General features: G+C 39.1%; 1 protein-coding gene across 1 annotated transcript in view; it reads right to left on the bottom strand.

Moving 5' to 3' along the window:
• Positions 1-3,244: 3,244 nt before the first annotated feature.
• DOCK4 (dedicator of cytokinesis 4) overlaps positions 3,245-19,219 on the bottom strand; it is a 172,069-nt gene continuing 156,094 nt past the window's right edge. Inside the window, exons 46-55 of the mRNA XM_010006294.1 lie at positions 18,330-18,413; positions 16,409-16,528; positions 15,929-16,050; positions 15,540-15,660; positions 14,953-15,034; positions 14,627-14,736; positions 11,077-11,149; positions 8,724-8,837; positions 7,755-7,816; positions 3,245-3,670 (exon numbers count right to left, since the gene is read on the bottom strand). Coding sequence (XP_010004596.1) covers positions 3,245-3,670; positions 7,755-7,816; positions 8,724-8,837; positions 11,077-11,149; positions 14,627-14,736; positions 14,953-15,034; positions 15,540-15,660; positions 15,929-16,050; positions 16,409-16,528; positions 18,330-18,413 — 1,314 coding nt within the window. The remainder of the gene's footprint in view (positions 3,671-7,754; positions 7,817-8,723; positions 8,838-11,076; positions 11,150-14,626; positions 14,737-14,952; positions 15,035-15,539; positions 15,661-15,928; positions 16,051-16,408; positions 16,529-18,329; positions 18,414-19,219) is intronic.

The following is a 19,219-nucleotide window of genomic DNA, read 5'->3' as shown; positions in this document are numbered from 1 at the left end:
GCCTTCCAACCCAAACCATACTATGATTCTATGAACACAAGAGGCTTTTAATAATTTATAATGACTCCTGTCTATTGATACCTTTTTGCTCAGTTGCTGTGTTTTTTGTAGATGCTGTTGGACAATCTGTGAACAAGAAGAATGGTCTGGCAGGAGGGCAAGGTGCCACTTTCATACACATGAAGATTTACATGTACTTATACCCTCTTATGTGTGAGCAAGGCCATGTCTACAGTACCCTGAAACCTTTACTGTCAAGGGGTAACTTCAGCTTTGTGCTGCTTTAAGGAGAGAGGCTATTTGCTGTGATCTGACTCAAGACATCATGATAATTGAGTTCACTCACACTACAGACGTCTTAGCCCATCATAAGAACTGGTCTGAATTACATGATTTCAAAGCCAGCCAGCTGACTTTGCAGTTCTTTCTATGGCATCCCAGAGGTAACAGCATCTCAAATGCAGTATTTGAATACAAGATCATCTCACCTATTATGCATACATTGGCTGACATTCAAGCTATTGAGTAGTAACAGCAACTTGTTCTCATAGGTCCTCTTATATGAGCTCCTGAATTACTCACTGTCATCCAGAAAGTGATAAAACTACATTTATGAGTAATACATAAAATTCAAATGAGACCTTTATTTACATTAGGTTTTCAAGAGCTGGGTGTTGCAACATACATAACAAAATTCCATACTACATTTTTTATAGGAAATCAGGTTGAAAAGCTGATCTACAGAATCAATTTGTCAAAACTGGCTAAGCAGAAAATGTGTCAGCTCAGTTTTAGAGTACTCTGTCAATTTTACACCATCTGCTATCATTCAGGGTATTCCTTATGTCATGGTTATAAAAACAGAGCGCTCATGCAGGTTAATTTACAGTGAACTCTCCTAGTAAATTTACATTCTCCACTTGTTCAGAGAAGCAGGTCAATACTCTCCACATTATTTCACAAAGCAGTCATGGATCCAAATAGGGAGAAAAACAGATCTGTCAGGAAATTTTTAACAGAATGAAAACTGGATTTAGCAAGACAAGGAATCAGAATTTTAATTTAATGACAAATTGAATTATCATCTCTCATTCTGTAGAAAAAAAGTTGTACTTTGGAGATTAATCAAGTCCTTTTATTCCACATTAACATTATGCAGCAACCAATATGAGTGTCTAGGTAAACAGAATCTTCATGAATTTTTTTGCTGCAAAGCTGATTTCAGTAATGCACGCAAATGATAAAGTAATCAACTCTGCTCACTGCCAGAAATAAAAAAGAATAGCTTCAGGAGCAAATAACACTGATTCATACTGTGCTCAAGCACTAGGCAACAAAATCTATTAAACTGCACAGGGGTGAAAAAAAATTTAAAAGCAGCTTTGTTATCTTACTTGTGACACCTTATTTAAATGTCAGGCATTACCTCTTTATATCAGCATAAATGTGTAACCTTCTACACTTTTTATGATGTGGTTACAGACACAAAAATGTTATAGTAGAAAGCATGAGCTCGTTCAAGGAATTTCAGACTTTGAAATCAGCAAGACACAAAGCTAAAATTCATATGTTCCTTTTCAAGTTATTAATACTTTAACTAAAACATAAATATTTTAACATATATTAATTTTTTCTGACATTCAAAATTGTAAAGTCAATATGGCAGAATTATTGTTAAAAGCACATATTTACAAATATTCTTTTTTCCATACATAAAGTATTTGGCATAATTATAACAATCTTACTGCATACACAACTGTTTGCTTCTTTTTCACATAATGGTACACTCCTTATTAAAATTTACCAATTATGTACAAAAATACTTGAACATTTATTATAGAAAACCTCTATAACTATCCATCAACAGCTTGTAACTGCTGAAGGTTTAATTGAGAGAATATAAAAAGTGGTCACTTTCTTCCAGTTAAACTATCAACAAATCAAACACAGCTAAAATCAACATGAGCTTCCCAACAAAAGAGGGAGAATATTTTTAACAGCATGATTTAAAATGCAGTCCACACACCTGTTCCCAAGCATATGTTAAACAGTCAGTAAAAGAAAGAGGATACAAAAAATACATACAGAAGGTGCTTTCCCCCCCCTCCACATTCCTGTGGCTTCGCATTAGTTTTCCAGAGCTCTTCAGATGCCAGTCACTAAGATACAACCTAAGGCCAAACACCATTCTCTGACATAAAGACGATAGCGAAGAACTCAAGCTAAAAAGCAAATCCAAAACCTGACTCCACTGGTCCATACACATCCAAAGAGCTACTCAGAATTTTTGCTAGGTTTTTACAGAATTACCAATAAACTTTGCAATTAGCTTTTAAGATGCATTGATCAATATCCAGTACTTTGTATTTTAAAAAATTTGTGTATTGCCTTGGTACTAGTCAGTACTGATCCTTGTACAAAAGTTAAATCAACATTTCATTTGTACATGAAATACATGCACACTTTCAGAACCATCAGAGAACCAAATGGCTTGCTTTTTTAAAAAACAAAACCAAAGCACACAAAGAAATTAACTGGAAGAAGTAAATTGCACCTCAAAAAGAAAAGGATGTGTCAGGTACAGTAATATACTAATGGCACAAAACCTTATCAAGAGTCACCAGAATGGTGCTCTACACTGAATGAAATACAGGTGTTTTTCCATCTTAAAAATAACATAAACCAAGTGTATGCCTCAAAAATTCCAAACCACATTCTTACAACAGTTCTCTGCAGTAACTTGCATTATATCTGTTTTTCCACAGACATGTGAAATGACCAACCTGTTCATTGGATAAGAAAAACAACTTTCAGCCTACTTGCAGAAACATCCTAGTCTACAGACTACTTTGTTAGAAAGCGTGCATTTATCTCTAGTAGTAAAGATCCAGTCAGTATATTCTATATTTTTAAGAAGCTTTTGGCTAACTCAGATGAGACTTGTAGGGTTTTAGATTTAATTTTTTAAATAAAGTACAAATAAAAGCATTTATCAGTATTCACCACCATGAAATAATAATAAAAAATCCTCTCATTCATGCTTCCTGTAGTATCTGGCAACCTAAATTAGTAATTTCATTTCAAATGTGCAACATAGAATTAGTAAGCCTTTCCAAATTACTCAAAAGAAAAGGTTGGTGAAATATTAAAGTGCCTAACTAAATGTGTTTTACCGTTTTAAAAAAAAAAATATTATTTCTCAAACGGTAAATAATGGGTTGCAATTAAAGATAAAAGTGACTTCTCATAGCTGAGAGACTTTGCGGGGCAGAGGCCTGGGCCGGGGAACCTGCTCAGTCCTCCTGCTGCTGTTTTCCAGGTTGTTGGGCCGGACCAGCTGCGGCTTGGGTGGCAGTGCCGGCGCGTCGGTGGCGGGTGGGATGGAGAGGCTGTGAGGTAGAGGAACGGGGCGCTTCAAAGTCCGCTCGTACACGCTGTAAGGCGGCGGAGTTTTACTTTCTTTTCTCACAGGCTCCTCAGAAACACTGTAGCTCGGGACAGTCACTGTTGTTTCACTGCCTTGGCTTTCAAAGCCCGATGTCTCTGATGTGCTACATCGGCTGAGTGAAGAGATGCCACTGCTGTAACTCCCAGACAGCACCGGGGAGTTGGATATGAGCCCCGAGGAATGATACTCCACTGGAGACGGTGTGAACGATTGCACAGACCCCTGCTCGAAAGAAAGGGCAGAAGAAGAATTTACCTGGAGTAAACGAGGGAGAGCATTTCCACGTTCTGACTGAAAACACACAGATGATACAGCTCACGGATTCAGAGGCTCAATAAACATAAACAGTTGTGTCCCTGTTTTAATTAAGATCCAGTAAGAAACCAATGAGCAGCTCATTTCAAGAGTGCCCAGATACACCTTAAACAGTGTTCATGCCATTACTATTCATGCTAAGTGGAAATGAAACTGTATTTAAATGTCATCTTACTACCATACTACTCTGGAAAAATCTCGAAGCCTTTAAAATGACCCTTGAATTTTCCCAGCTTTGACACTCGTAACTCCAAACGGCAGGTACCTGGTGGTGCCCTGCCCCCTAATGCCAAAGCACAGGACTTGCAACCCACTCGCTGCTGCTATTTCAGCCTCGCATGCTCCAAGTTCATTTCCCAAAGGTTTTAGTGCAGCGTCATGCAGTGAAAAGTGCATTTACACCGTGGCATCACTTCCAATCTGTGCCAGCACACCAGTGCGGGAGGTGAAGGGCAGAGCAGATGCCAAGCTAACAGCCACCACCAGCCCCAGCCCCATCCAGCCCTGCATCTCCTCTGGCTGTTCCAGGCCAGCAGCAGGATAGCAGGAGATGAGACATCGCTACTGCTACTGCTGCTGCAAATGGCATTTTGAACTGCAGTTCCTGCCCCCCCCCCTTATGCATTCCTTGGGTACACTGTTTCTTGCATGAAACACAAAACAAGGGTTCAGCTGAGGGCAGAGGTTGGTAACGGTGGCACCAGCAGCCCAGCAGGTCTGTGGGGAGCAGCAACAACAGGGATGAGAAAGAAAAGGTGAGAACAGTGAAGCTTGACCTAAAACCACTGAGCAGTCCTACTCTAGTGAAGCAACTTCAACTGAAAAGGTCAGACCATACTTTGCAAGTTGAGAAGTTTTTGCAACATACCTAATTTTGACTGGAGCCATCTGAGACAATCTAGAGTTAACAGCCTCCAGCACAGGCTTAAAAAAGGGATGGGGAAATCATGTTAAAGACAAATTTCTCATCCCAATTCTTGACAGATTGGTTGACGCTCAGCTTGACATGTTTGCCATGCAACAAAAGGGTGAGAAGGTGAGGAAAAGAGGACATGGGTGTATAGAGCTGACAGCACTGACTTTATGAAGTTGAGATAATCTTAGGTATTCATCTAGGACTGGATCCACAGCACACTGAGAACAATGGAAAAAAATCTTCATTTACATCAGTGGGTTTTGTACTAAGATAGTCTTCTCTGGCAGCACATAACAGTTGGATCAAAGGCTAAAATTTGAGTCCTGGATGCAGCTAAGGAAAACACAGAGCAAGTGCCGAAGACATTTCAGACATTGTGAGGAGCCTGTTGAACTACTTGTTTCAGCTTCCAATTCTTTGTATGTGAGGAAGCTGCAACCACATTCCCCTCCCCCCAAGCCAAAAGCTGAGGGTCAAGGTTTTCAACTGAACTATGTAATTGGTTCAAGTTCCAAGAACAGCTGACACTTGGATTAAGTGACCATAGATAAGATTTAGGACCTTTGCTTTTCTCATTCAGAGCAAGAGCAAATATGTGTAATCCCTGCCTGCTTAAATTTAGGAGTTGAGCAGGTATAAGCACTTGGTTCCTGACAGCAGTGCAGACTACTTGTACCAGTAGTGAGCAATCGTCTAGACATCAAAACAGTCTGGAAATTCATGGATGCTTGAAGTGAGATCCAACAACTCTCAGAAGTATTCTGGGCCAGCATTCTTCTCCCAAGCAGCAATCCAGACTTTGGCTGTAAAATACTTACATTCTGTCCAGGCCTTTAGAGGAAAATGTTGGGATGAGTTTGAAATACCCTTGAAAACAATCAGTGCTGAGTCCGTTCAGGAAAGAAGGAAGAGTCACTCACCTTTTTCACATGGTTCTATTGCTCTGAAGAGCTTCCTAGTAAGCATCTAGTGTGAAACCTGGGATTGGTGCTCACTTCAGCAGAAGGTATTATATGGTAGAAGCACTACAGGGCACTCTGATGGCCAGCCCAATTGCTCTGTGTTGAACCTGGACCACTGTGCAGCTACAAGTGGAAATGTTACAGGCTCTTGGGAAGCCAAATGGGAGAATGACTGTGGACTTGTGATTAAGGACCTCAAGGGGAGGCATTTTGGGGTGCCACTTTCTCTGCAGCATTCACGGGTGGCTCTGGTAAGAAGCTGAAGAGCTGCCCCTGCTGCAAAACCAGCCAAGGAGCCATTAGAGGGACAATAGATGCACCTCAGCAATTAACATATGAAAGAACTGATGTAAGACCTGAGCAGAGCAAGAGAAGTTAAGAAAGTAGAGCTGTTCTGGAGAGGTGAAAGGCAGTGCTGCAGTGAAGATCCTGGTGAAGAAGGTGCTCAAACAGAAGTTTCCCTGCAACCCATGGTGAGATGGCAGCTGTCCCCCTGCATTCATGGAGGAACGTGGTGGAACATTCCCTGAAGGCACCAGGAGGGGTGAACTTGGATCTGCTGCCAGTGGACTTGATTACGCAGCTGCGGAAGGCCCTGGTGCCAGGGGAGGTGACTGTTTCCAAAGCAGCCCACAACTCTGTGGGAAGCCCAGGCTGGAGCAGCTCCGGACCTCATGGGAAGGACTCATGAAGTAGAGGTTAATGGAGGACTCTCTCCCATGGGAGGGACCCCGTAGGAAAGCAGGGGAGGACTGTGAGGAATCCTTTCTGAGGAGGAAGGAGCAGCAGGACTACAGACTTCCTCTAAATCCCACCCCCTGTTTCCCTGTGCCACTGGGGGGAAGGAGGTGGAGAAATCAGGAACAAAGGGCCCGGGAAGAAGGGAAGGATAGGATAACATATGCAATCACTGCTCTTTGTGTTGTCTGTGTCCAGTGTGAATTTTATTAGTGTGAAATTAAATTACTATTTTTTTTCCATGTTGAGTCTGCTTTGGTCAGGACCTTAATTGGTGAAGAACCCTCCTTGTCCTTTGTCTCAACCCATGAGCTTCTAGTTGGCCTTTGTCCTCCCCATCCCAGTGTGTGTGTGTGGGGTGGGGAAGGGGAAGGAGGTGGGGGGAAGAAGTTGAGTGAGTGGCCATGGGACTGGTTGTTGTGTTAGGCTCAAACCACAACAACCAGTCATGCTGCTTTCCATTTGGTCTCCTTCCATCTGTTTACCGTCATATTTCTGGATGCAGAATTACCTGCAAGTCACTGGGGCGGCAGAGCCTACCTCCAACACTAACAGTGTGCCTGTCAATACCAGGCTTTGCGCGGAATATGAAGGCTGTGTGTTTGTGTCCTCCAGTGCTGTGGAAGACACAGATTTCCTGGTCAAGTTTTCTAACTAATAAGCTGTTGTGCAATAAGTGGGTATCAATACATTCAAATTTATCTCAAAACAGAAATGAAATCTGTGCAGTTAAGCCTGGATCCCCAGTCACTACTGGATTTATCTGTCAGAGAAGAACCAATGCCTATTCACAGCCTGCACTTAATGTTTCCTACTGTCAGGCTTCAAACTACTTCCAGCTTCTTAAACAACCTCACAGGATCATTCTGCAGAGGAAATGGATATTGAAATTACCAAAGCAGGGATTACTCTCTAACCTTTCCTCTAATCCAATGGCTCTGAATGCTAGAGGAGTAAAAGGAACAGGTTCCACCACAGGTTCTCCTTAGCTGGCATCTCCTCCCTCTTTGGCCACTGTTGGAGACAGAAATCTGGACTCAGGTGCATTACTAAGCACCTCTTACATTTCTTTCTTACACTTCCTTCTGTTCACTGACTCAGGTGAGCTTGATTATCCACATAGGTGAGAGACCCAATATTGAGAGGCTAAAGAGTCTAAAGATTAGGTTTCTTGCCTGCAGTTTTGAAAATCCTCAGAGCTGCTGTAATTGTTAAGGCTACTGACTCTTGGGAGTTGCTTTTGTATAGGCATAGAATAATAAAATGAAAACATAATATAATCCCAAATAATATCTATTAAATATATATTACCTACCTGACAACACATACAACCATAATAATCCCACAAAGGCGATTCACTGCAATAAGACATTACCTTCATTGGTGATCTGCCAGCAGGAGAAGGGGAAACAGAGGCTACGTGTCTTGCTGGTGATGCTGTAAAGTCAGAAAGATTTCAGTGCACTCCTGGCATTACAATTTTCACTAAGAAATCTTTCAAAGTGGACAGGAGATCAGTCTATACACAAGCATTGTCCCTGGTTCCCTCTAAGTACTTGGCCAATGGCTGTGGGTAGTTTTAGAGATTTTATTTGGCTTTGTTCTCAGGATTATCTTGCAGTAAAACTAATAAAGTATAAGACATTTCTGCATCCATCTTCTCTGACAAGTTTTATATCACTGTAAATTGCTTTATATCCTACCAAATGATAACAGGATTCAAAAAAAAGCCAGTATAACTTTTCTCCTTCTCTTTAAGAAATACATTATGTATTTGTATGTGAAACAAGAAGAAAAGACAACACATAATGTACTTATATATTTATCTGTAAATATACTGTAAATGTGCCTAGACATACTTTGAGGCATAAATCTAAAACACAAAAATTGACTTGACTCCTTTGAGAACAATTATGGTTTTAGTATCACTTAAGCAGCATTTCCTTTAAATGGAAAATAAACTTTTGAAAGGCAAACTGGTCACAGTATTGTGTATTTTCTGGCCAGTAAGATTCTTTGTGGCTGATGATAATTTCTGACTGCTAAACTCCAATTATCATAAGTAAAAAATTTAAATTTGATCATACGTCCTGGTACCAGCATGAGTTGCCTCAAAGTATTCAGTCAACAAGTGAAGAGCCAGAGCATTGGAGGTAGAAGGCTATAGAGAGAATTAATGAGATGAAAATACCTGTGGAGGCAGTTCTACAGCCACTCATGTAAGTAATCAAATTATAAATTAACCTGCCTAAGAGGTTAAACATTAATCAGAATGGGAAAAACCTAAGTCCTCAAGTAAATCAGTTTTCTTCTGGAGCTTAGCCTGAAATGTCCATTAACTCACCAGTCTGTGCAGGTCTTGGTGGTACAGGAGGAGATATAAGCTTTCCACTTTCTGATGTGTTTCTGGCTTCCTTCCCACTGTCCAGGCTCCAGCTGCTAGGGGTGGTGTTTACAACTGGAAGAGAATGAAAAATCTGGCATAAGCCTCAACACTTGGAGGTCTCTGGCTTTACCCATGAGGGTAAAAATACAGAGTGAAAATGTTAAACAACCTAACAAGCCTGACTGAAAAGCTCTCATGATTACATCAGCATTTGAAAAGCTCTTAAATAAACCAGATGCATGCATCTGGCCATCAGGTCAGTTTGTGACTGTATTGCACTGGGGACAATCCATGAAAATAAGCAACTGAGATAGCACTCCGGTGCCCTGCAAACCCAGCCACAGGAGGAGCTAAGCTTGAAGCCTGTTAGTATATTCAGTTTCTTGATGCACCAGACTCCAGTTTAAAGGTTTCTAGGCAAAGGCAAACAGACCATTTCCATTAACTCATTTTATATCCAGAAGGAACTAGAGAAAGGAACTTGCCAAATTCCAATCAGCCTCCCTCTAAAAGCTTTCAGTGCTAAGTCATATGTTGCCTGCATAGGCGACAGTTCAGAATTGGAAGAAGGTAGAAAGAAGGGAACAAAATTGAGGGAGTAAAAATTGAAAGAAATTAAGGTATCAGGAAAAAAAAATTACATGAAAAAATTACTGTGGAGTAAGAAAATTTATATATGCTGTTTGTAGCAATGGTCAAGAATCTGCTTGGTCAATTTGAACTATTACCTTGATGTGTAAAACTGGCTCTTGTATTTGTCTGTGTGACTTTTACCACATTTTATAACTTTATAACTGAATTATCCCAGAAGGCCTGGAACAGCTTCCTTAAGTAGAACTAGATTATCCTGTGTTATCAAGGAGCCACCAATACTGGAAACAAGTCAGATAAACAGAAAGATAGGGCATTTAACATAGGACAAAAGCTGACTTAAACCCCACAATCTTTTGTGCATATCCTGTAAAAAAGTGGAAAAAACCTGCCTTCTCCTCTTTCCGCCAAAAATCCACACCCCAAATCCATCACCAAAAATACCATCCCACTTTCAGATCCTCAAACCTCACCTTGCCTTGACAGTTTCCTTCTTATCTGCTTATGTCACAGTCTTGTGGCATTGTATCAATATTGTTACAGTATAATTGCACATTAGTTGACCCTGAGAACAGTGCACAGAATAATCTATTTTCTAGAGTATCATTTTGCTTTCTTTTATTGCCAAAATATGCAGTACATTGTTTACTTTTTACTGTAGGCTGTCACCTAGTGTTTTGCCTTCATCCAAAAAATTACTTGGCAGCAAACTTGAGTACAAATGCCTCAATCTCTTTACAAGCCAGTTTTTGTTTTAAGTCATCCAAGTAGTCAGGTCTGTGGACTCTTAAAGTCCACAGGAGATAGTATTTTATTTTAATAATGCTGTAATGTACTTGGCTGCATAGGCCAGTGGAAAATAACTGCCATTTCCATGTTAAGTTATTTCATATGTTTTTCAGCCCTGTGAAAAATTCCACACTTGAGCTTTCATAGAAACTTGGACACAAAAATGCTTGTACTGATGAAAATCTGATTCCTGGTCCGTTTTTGTTACAGTATATTATTAAAATATTTCTTTCCAATACACATTTTACAGCATCCTTTATTCAAGGTACCACACAGGGCACCATATAATGAAATGATGGAGCACATTATGGATGTGGAGCACATAATGAAATCGTGGCACAGCAACCGTGCCAATGATATTGAATCTCTCCACGCGTAAGATTTTGTCTATGGAAATCCATAGGTTTCTCATTTGTTCTAACGAAAAACAAACAAACAACAAAACCCCAACAAACCACAAACTGGTATTTTTCTTCCATTAAAGTGTAACCAAAAGCACTGAGATGTATATTTGGTAACGAGGACTTGGAGGTACCAAACTTCAGGACTCTATCCATCTCTTAAGCTTTTTCTCTGCACCAGCTTCCAGAAGCTCATGACAGCTCACCACCCCGTAACTCTCCTGAGAAGCAGACAGGACAGCTCTCACAGGAAGCCTGTTGCAACTTGCTGCTCCATCACCCCCTTCATGCAAACTTCTGGGCCCTTCTGAGTGCAACATCCAGTTCAAACAAACACCACGTTACCCCCTTTTTTTTTTTTTGGAAAGTGCTTTGAAACTTCAAGTGTTAAAAGTGTCATTTAGTTAGAATGTTTTGTAACTTGGAGATTACAATATACATTCAAAAACATTAACATTCTACAGGAATATGAGAGATGCAGTATATTTTCATTGCTTCCAAGACTGGTATGGTACAGCATTTCCACCCACCTTTGTCAGAGCCAGGCAGATTGGAATCACTTCGTGGCAAAGCACCGTCTCCAATATGATTAAAAAGCATTCTCTGTAAATTGAGAACAGCAGGGGTTATGCATAGCTGCTGTTGTATTTCAGTAGCTTTTAAGAAAACAAGTATCTTTTATTATCTCCACCACACAGATCTACTTTGGAGGTAGATAAACAATCACCTAAGAACATAGTTTAATAAAAATATATGCATACAAATAGGGAGGAGACTAGTTCTCTGAAAACTGTACATGCTGGAATCAGGCTGGAATCAGAGAGATTATTATGTACTGAGCTCTGACAGTTTAGAGCTCACCCTCCAAAAAAAATAAGGCTTGTTCCTCATGTGATACTTTGATAGATTACTAAACAAGTGCAGGGATAGATCTGCAATAATTTCACTACAAAATTAGGATCTGAATAACATCTAGTGTTTCATAAGATTCAAGTGAAATGGCTGTTACTGTAGAAGAGCATTATGTGTTATTTTCAAGCCTGCCTTTTTTTGCAGCAGCATTCTTACTTCTCTTGTGGATAAAAGTTGATACATAAAGTCTGTTTATCTTCCCTTTTCTGAATATTCATTAAAAAAAAAAATCACAGTAAATTTATGAAACTATTCTAAAATTCCACTAGTAATTTATTTTGGCAGCACTGAAATAGTGTATGGGTCACTAGTTTATCTTGATAATAGATGTAAAAGGCATACAGTTAAGTAATTCAGATGTACTTTCAAAAGAAAATAAGAACAGATGAACTTTACTTTTTCTCCTAACTTTTTTTAAAGAAATAGTAAAATCAAGATCAGACATTTGGTGAAATCCAAATCAAACTGAATTCCATTCTTGTATCTCCTTCCAGTGTTCACAGAGGACCATGTCAAGTCAGCGAGGCACTATGATGTGGAACTGATGTGGTTCCACAAGATGGCAAAATCATCTGCAAAGTAATCAACAGTGATCTAACATGTTGCAGTTCCATGTTACAAAGTGAGGAATAAATACTTGGTCAACTCAAATTGACTTAAAACATCTCATAAAGAGAATGCTTTGGTAGATTTGAGCTACTCTAGGGTTGCCTATCTACTCTGTACTAGAGTCACACTGTATCAGATAATATCTGTTTTCCTGGAGTTACCATTAAACCGAGGTGGTTTATATACACGTGTACTTAATGTGACAGAAAATGTGATCATATGTCCCTCCCTGGTCTGGATTGAATGTTCACTGCCCAGTGAGTCTGTAGTGCACTAGGATCTGGAAGGCAACCATTGCAGTCTGTTTCCTGTTGTGAAGGTAAAGAGCAAAAGCTAAAGAAGCAACTGAAATATGAGGAGATAAAGAGACAAAAGCTGAATGAAATACAGAGAAACAAGGACATACTAAAATAATGAAATATAAAACCATACAGAAGAACAAGAGCAATCACAGGATGTTTAATGAAACACTAAAAAAACGCCAAAAAAGCTCCACTAGGAAAAATAAGAGTGAAAAACCAAAGGCGGCTTGTTGATCAGTCAATGACAGCAGGCATTCATCATCTTCAGAGCATGGGAAGAGCTGGAGAGACACACTACAATCGCTCAGCCAGAGATCAAAAAGAAAGCACAAATGGATGCCAACTGAAAACAGCTGTACATAGATAAACTTGAGCAGCAATTTCAATGGGGGAAGTGGATGTAGTACTGCTGTGGTCTTGTTCTATGAAGTCCATCAAACTTCCTCAAATGAGGTAGCTGAGGTAGCTATGGCCTGAAATGACTTGATTTGGACTTGAAGTGCAGGAATTTGACTGTGCATTTCATCTTTCCTGGATGAAAAACTGTTGTGAAAATAGCATTTGTTAAAGCTGTAACAAAGATTGCCATAAATGGGTGGTCCATTCCTCATTAACTTAGTGTGAAGCTCCAGCCAAGGCTTTTGATGTTAACAAGTGTTAGAATAAAAATAGAAAGAACAAGGAACAGTTTGGGCATCTAAATTCTCATGAGAGTTGCAAGTATCTCCAAGATATCTCATTACAATTGTCTTGAGGATTTCTTTTTCCCTTCTTCATGAGAAGGCAGAGAATCAGAATTTTGTTTCTGATCACAGTCCATTTCTACTGCTTGGGGAATAGAGCAGCAGAGAAAGAAACTGCACCTTTCTCCAGCAAGATACATCCTCATTTGTGGTTATGAGGGCAGAAAGAAACTGTCAGACCATCTCACCTTTGAAACATATGTCACTGTAGGAGCAAGTTAATTTTCTACTTACCCTCTCTTGGTACACTGAGGGTAGAGACAGATTGGAAGATTTTCCTGCTGGGCGAATCTCAGAGAGAGTGGAGACTGGGCCTACGAGCTCCTCAGCCTCCCTTATCGAGTCTCGGGTAGAGTGGGGAGTAGAAGTCGCATTCCACTTGGCAAAGCAAGAGTTTGTAGTCTGGGAGCAGAAATGGGACAATTTTTTCTTTGCGGCAAACTGTAAGACTGCTTTATTGTAAGAATATCTCCTGGTCTTTCCTGTAGGTTGGTTTGGCTCCACTACCACTGAGAAAATGCCCAGTAGATGTATCAGTAAGTAGTTCCTGAGAACTGACCTTAAGTCTGGTTAAACTTCGCCATTACTTAAGTGCTCACTAACAGCATGAGGACTTGGAAAAGAGGAAAAACCTAAATCAAGAGCCAATTGAATAAATGAAGAAACAAGGGACAAGAACAGAACTAAAAAGAAACCAACTAATAATTTCTAAAATAAAGGATCCCGGACTAGCAAGTTGTTTTTTATCAAAGGCAAAAATTCTGGCTGAAATGAGTGTTGAGGAGGGCCTTGCACACTGTAGTTATCGTTGAGTACTTATGTACTCATCTTTCTCAATTTCAGCAAGAGGTGCCTTGTGTGAAGGCACAGATTTAAACTGCAATTGGGTTGAAGAAAAGCACTTTCAGAAAATAGGTCCATTAAGAAGAAAAGATGAAATAAGGATTCAAAAATTGGTCAGTTCACCAAGCTCATTTTGCATTTTAGATACCTCAAAAGAGAGGAGCTTCATAGACAGCTGTGTAAATGTAATTTTAGGTAAGAACTCAACTTATTCTTTTATCTGGACTAACAAAATTTCTTTCTTTACTGAAACTACCTTGAAAAACAGGAATTGCCACATGAAGTGGGTTATTATTGTATAGTGGGTAGGATTAGCCATTTCAGAAGGAATAAAGGGGAGGTCAACATGGACAACTGCTATGATAACAGTTTCTCTTCTTCTTCCCTGGATTGAACACACACTGCTATTTCACACAAGTGACATCTTTGCAGCTCTCTCTCACTGCAGTGATAGATACCAAAAACTAGTTCTAAACCTATACAAAGCAAGAAGATGTGATGAAGCACTGTGTATTCTATTCACATCTCTTTTGTGTAAAACAGTTTAAAGTATTCACTTAAAAAAACAAAAAACCCGACACTTGATAATTAAAGGCATGAATCTGCTTCAAGTTCAAGTGCCTTTATCATCTTCTTAGCTACTTGTGTTCAGAGGACTCTCAGCTTCCTACCTGTGAGGTTTCCAAAGGAGTAGGGTAGATGGCACTGCAGGGCCTCTCTCTGGGGGACAGACAAGAGTTTTCTCTGGAATGTTTATGTTTGTCAGACAACAGGGGAGAGGCTAGAATATAAACATGTCAAAAGATTAAATGCATGCAGTGAAACTCAGACATTCAATTTTATGCTGATGACAAAGAAATGCTCTGTCCTCCATAATTCATATTCCTCACACAACTGGCTACATTTGATGGCTGACCAGTGATTTCAAGCAAAAGTTCTTCTGTGTAATCTATCAAGAATAATTTAATTTGGTTTACCAAGGGAGACAAGAACTGACCTCTGGCACTGGAGGGAGCAGAACTGGTCACATTAGGTGAAGCAGAATGAGTAGAACTCAGGCTTGAGGTAGATGGACTAGGCTGTGTATAGAGGAGATGCTGTTGTTACCTGTATCGCACTTACTGGTTTGGAAAACAAAACTTTATAACGTACTTTTCACTAAAACAAAGAAATTAGTCAAACAAATTGGAAGTTCTAAGTATTTGAAAATAGCAAATCAGTATAAAGATCTCTAATGCAGCTACACAAACATGTAGTAAAATAACAAATAAATAGAAATGTAATTAATATATTTTAAAAAAAGAACATCACAACCATGACAAGTAGACAGTAAGTTCAGATGGCTTCACATCATAGTGCATTGCTGCTTATTACTTTTGTAAAAAAATCATGCTCTAAGTTAAAGAAGAAACAGTTACATACAAAATTGTTGGTGGTGAACAGCCCACTTAAAGATTTGTTTTTTAAAAGGAAGTATCAGCAATAAATTTGAGATTTCTGAATGAAATAATAGAAGTATTAGTTTAGTAAATAGCTGCGTAAGAAAAATTCTGTTTAGTCTGAAGAAAAGACAATAATTTGTACCTGCATGTTAAAAACTTCATCGGAGCTTTCTGATTGCCCAGTGATATTGCTGACTTCAGCAGAAGCTTGGGATGACAGCGATGAGGATGAATACCGATTGACAGCTGGATAACTCAAGGGACTGTTATAAGAATAATGAAATACAAAATGGTTAACTCTAGTTGCCAATCATACTTTTTCATGTGAAAACAGCACATGCTTATTTATCTCCACAGTTTAATTTTGATTTGGGGCATGGGGGAAAAAAAAAAAAAAAAAAAAGTATCAGCTATTCATGCCTGGAGATACTTCAGGCAGACCACATGAAGACGTGTGCACACAAGAGAAGTATTTTATGGCTCATTTTCCTTGAGTAACAAAATCTAGCAATTTCTAGTAATTTAACTTGCCTGCGGCGCGGTATTACCCTGGCACCATCCGGGCTCATAGAAACAGGTATGGAATTTCGGCACACTCGAGGACTTCCATTTGGGAAATGAACAGGGCTAGCTTGTACACAGGCAGAAAATTCCTGGGGAGTTGTTAAAAGAAGATTAATTAAAAAGAACATAATATCATGAAGTATTTTTAAAGATACATATATCAATTTAATAAATACATCTGCATTTTGGATCAGCTTCATCATTAGTAAGAAAATATTTTAACTTTTTGCTGATGGTAATTTCTCTTTAGTAAAATGTGACTATTTTTCTCTGCTCTGTATGGGAAGTTTAGTAAGCTCCTATTCCTTTTGTGATACTGTAAGAATGCTGCAAGTTGTAATGTAGACAAAGAACCAAAAGATGTCACTATTTCTTGCTTGGGAAAATGAAACAATCCTTACTGCAGCTAAACAGTCTCCAAGCTTATCCAAGCACCTGCTCACGTACCTGTATTCCCAAGCTTGACTTCATCACAAAGAACTGATCCACTAGCTTTTTGTGCAACGGCCTCATGTCCTGCGGCACCACCTTCTCATGCACCGCCAAGCCAAATTCTAGAATCTGGGCCTGCAGAAGAGACAGGAGGATATAGGGGAAAAGTATTTCTTTGATCCATTTTCTTTGAGGTTTCATCATTAATTAGGATACTAATAAAAATAAAAATCCAACAAAATGCATGTTTTATTAAAAGCATTTATCTCAATCCCCGAGAGACCTGTAATGAAACAAGGCCTAAGACCAAAACCAGCAATACACAAGAGGATTCATGCCTCTTCCCATTTTACTATTCAGTTTTCCCAAAGATTTGGCCTAAGTGAATTTGACTCTAATATAAAAACCACTATGGATAATGCAGTGAAAAATCTGGCTAAGTGGCAGCTTTACAAAGGAGCAGTTCTAAATAAAAGCTGTTTTCTACAAGAATAGTTATAAAAACCACAAAACAACAGCAACAGTCACATCCAATAGAGACTACTATTTTTTCCATACAGTCCATGGTTCCTGCTCCTATTCCGACTCACCAGACACCTCAGGAAGTGGTGGCTTTATGTATATTCTTAATGCAAGACATGACATGCTTCAGAATAACCCTGCTGAAACTCTGATCTTGTTCAAATGTACTCACGGGTATTTACCATTCTGGATTGGTTTCACAAGGAATCAGATAAATTTAAAAACAAAATAGCTTAATTATGCTGTAATATCTTTGGATGAGAGCTAGAAGCTGACGTTTCCAGGTGGCCTGTGAGCAGGCACACACCTACATGGCAGGGATGACCCAGGTCAGGGCTGACCCAGGTCAGGGCTGCAGCGCATCAACCTACTCACACAGCCAGCTCAGCCCTGCCCAACGCTCCTCGCTTTCTGATCAATCATTTGTGGGTGCCAGGCCAAGTTTAGCTGCTATCTTAAGAAGGTATCAACTCCAGTTTCATATGGTAAGGTTTGGAGAGATTAACTACAGCTTGAAAAACCAAAACTGTAATGTAAATTACTTATACATTATCTAAATGAAATTAAATAAGTTCAGTGAACCTATTCCAATTTATACTGTCTGAAGATCTGTCCAAAAGATACCACAATGCTGACAAAAAAAAAAAAAAAAGGGGAGTTTCCAACTTCAATACTCTGATCTCTTTATCCCAAGCTGGCAATAAAGTTTGAAAATCCAACATGCTGCATAGAACACAGATAGGTAAAAGTTAAAAGAGGTGAAATACTTAATAAGATTGTTTGTTAAGAAATTCTTTTTCAGCATTTCCAAATGGAGACACTTTATATTTAAGGCTGGTAGGTCATTGTCTTATAAATAAAATCAGAAATAACACAAAAATCATAGAATCATAGAATACTTGCCTGTTTTATCACTTGTTGTCTATTTTACTGCCAACCTACTTTGGGAATTATTAATAGATTCTTCCCACTGCAATAAGATTTTTCAGGGTTTTTTCCCTCTTATTCTAAACCTTGCAGTGAAAAATATTTGTTCTGTAGTAATGGTAAAATATGAGACAGATATTTGAAGTCATCAAATGTTTCAATGAGATTTTTTTATTCTATAGTAGTGGCAAAATGTTTTGCAAATTTTTGCGTATAATCATCACAAGACAAAAGCTTTCCTCTCATTCAGTCTTTAATTTAGAATAGTTTGAAGTGATAAGATAACGATGAAAAGGACTAGGGAAAAATACTAACAATACTACAATACATCTTCTTGTATAGGAAGTTGCTGTCTACTTGGAATCTATCAGAAAATATGGAATACCACTGGACAATTACTAACCTCTGAGATGCTATATTTTATTTTGGGATGCTTTTAGCTAGAACAGCTGAGCAGGGCACCCAGTCAGTCTTTTCCCCACTTTACCTGCTCAAGCATCAGCTCTCTCAAGCGTGTAATCTTCTCTCCATCTTCTGGATGGTTCAAGACATATTCTTTGACAAAGAATGCCTAAGGAGAATAAAATTGCACAGTAAAATAAAGTAAGTAAAAATTAATCAAATTTAGAAACCTGCAAATCAGACTTAAAAACAAGTGCAGGTCATCTGAACTAAATATCTCTACCCATGAATCATGATACAGGATTTTCAAATAATTACAGAGTTAGATTTTCCTGTCTTTTCATATTAGGAGTTTCATTATTCCTTAAATACAACACCACCTTGAGAACAGTGTGAAACTGCATTCCATCGTATGCTCTGGGGCTGTGACACTACCTTTTTACTCAGTGACATTGATGTAAAAAAGCCATACTTTGCACTTCAGAAGCATCTGACCAACATCCAGATGTGTTCCTTAGCTTACATGACTTTTCACTCCACCTCCAATGCTCAACTTGTACTAGCTGTAGCACCTCAAAGTCAACCATCAGCAGCGGCCTGAACATTGCAGTCCTCTGTTTATTCACAACTGCATCTTTCTTAAAATGGCAACTATCCTACTCTGTAAGGGGATTATATTGAGTTTACAACAACTCTTGACACTGTTCTGTAAAGAAAATGCCCAGCTTCCCATTTGAGAGATTTCTAGACCTTCTCAAAAACGCATTTGTCACAAAATTGTCTGTAGGCCTATGTATACATTCAAATGGTTTTCTATCCATAGAGTTTAGAGGATAACTGTGGGTGCTCTGTGCTGTGTTTTCATTTTGCACCTGTCTTAGCATTTCCCTCATATACTTCTTCCAAGGTTTTCCACCCAGCTTTAGCTGTTAACATTTTTGCTATGCAGAGTAACTTGTAAATATGGGGAAGAGC

The sequence above is a fragment of the Chaetura pelagica genome, unplaced genomic scaffold (genome assembly GCF_000747805.2).
Source record: "Chaetura pelagica isolate M959 unplaced genomic scaffold, ChaPel_1.0 scaffold108, whole genome shotgun sequence".
Taxonomy (NCBI): domain Eukaryota; kingdom Metazoa; phylum Chordata; class Aves; order Apodiformes; family Apodidae; genus Chaetura; species Chaetura pelagica.
This window is presented reverse-complemented; position numbering and strand designations above follow the sequence as displayed.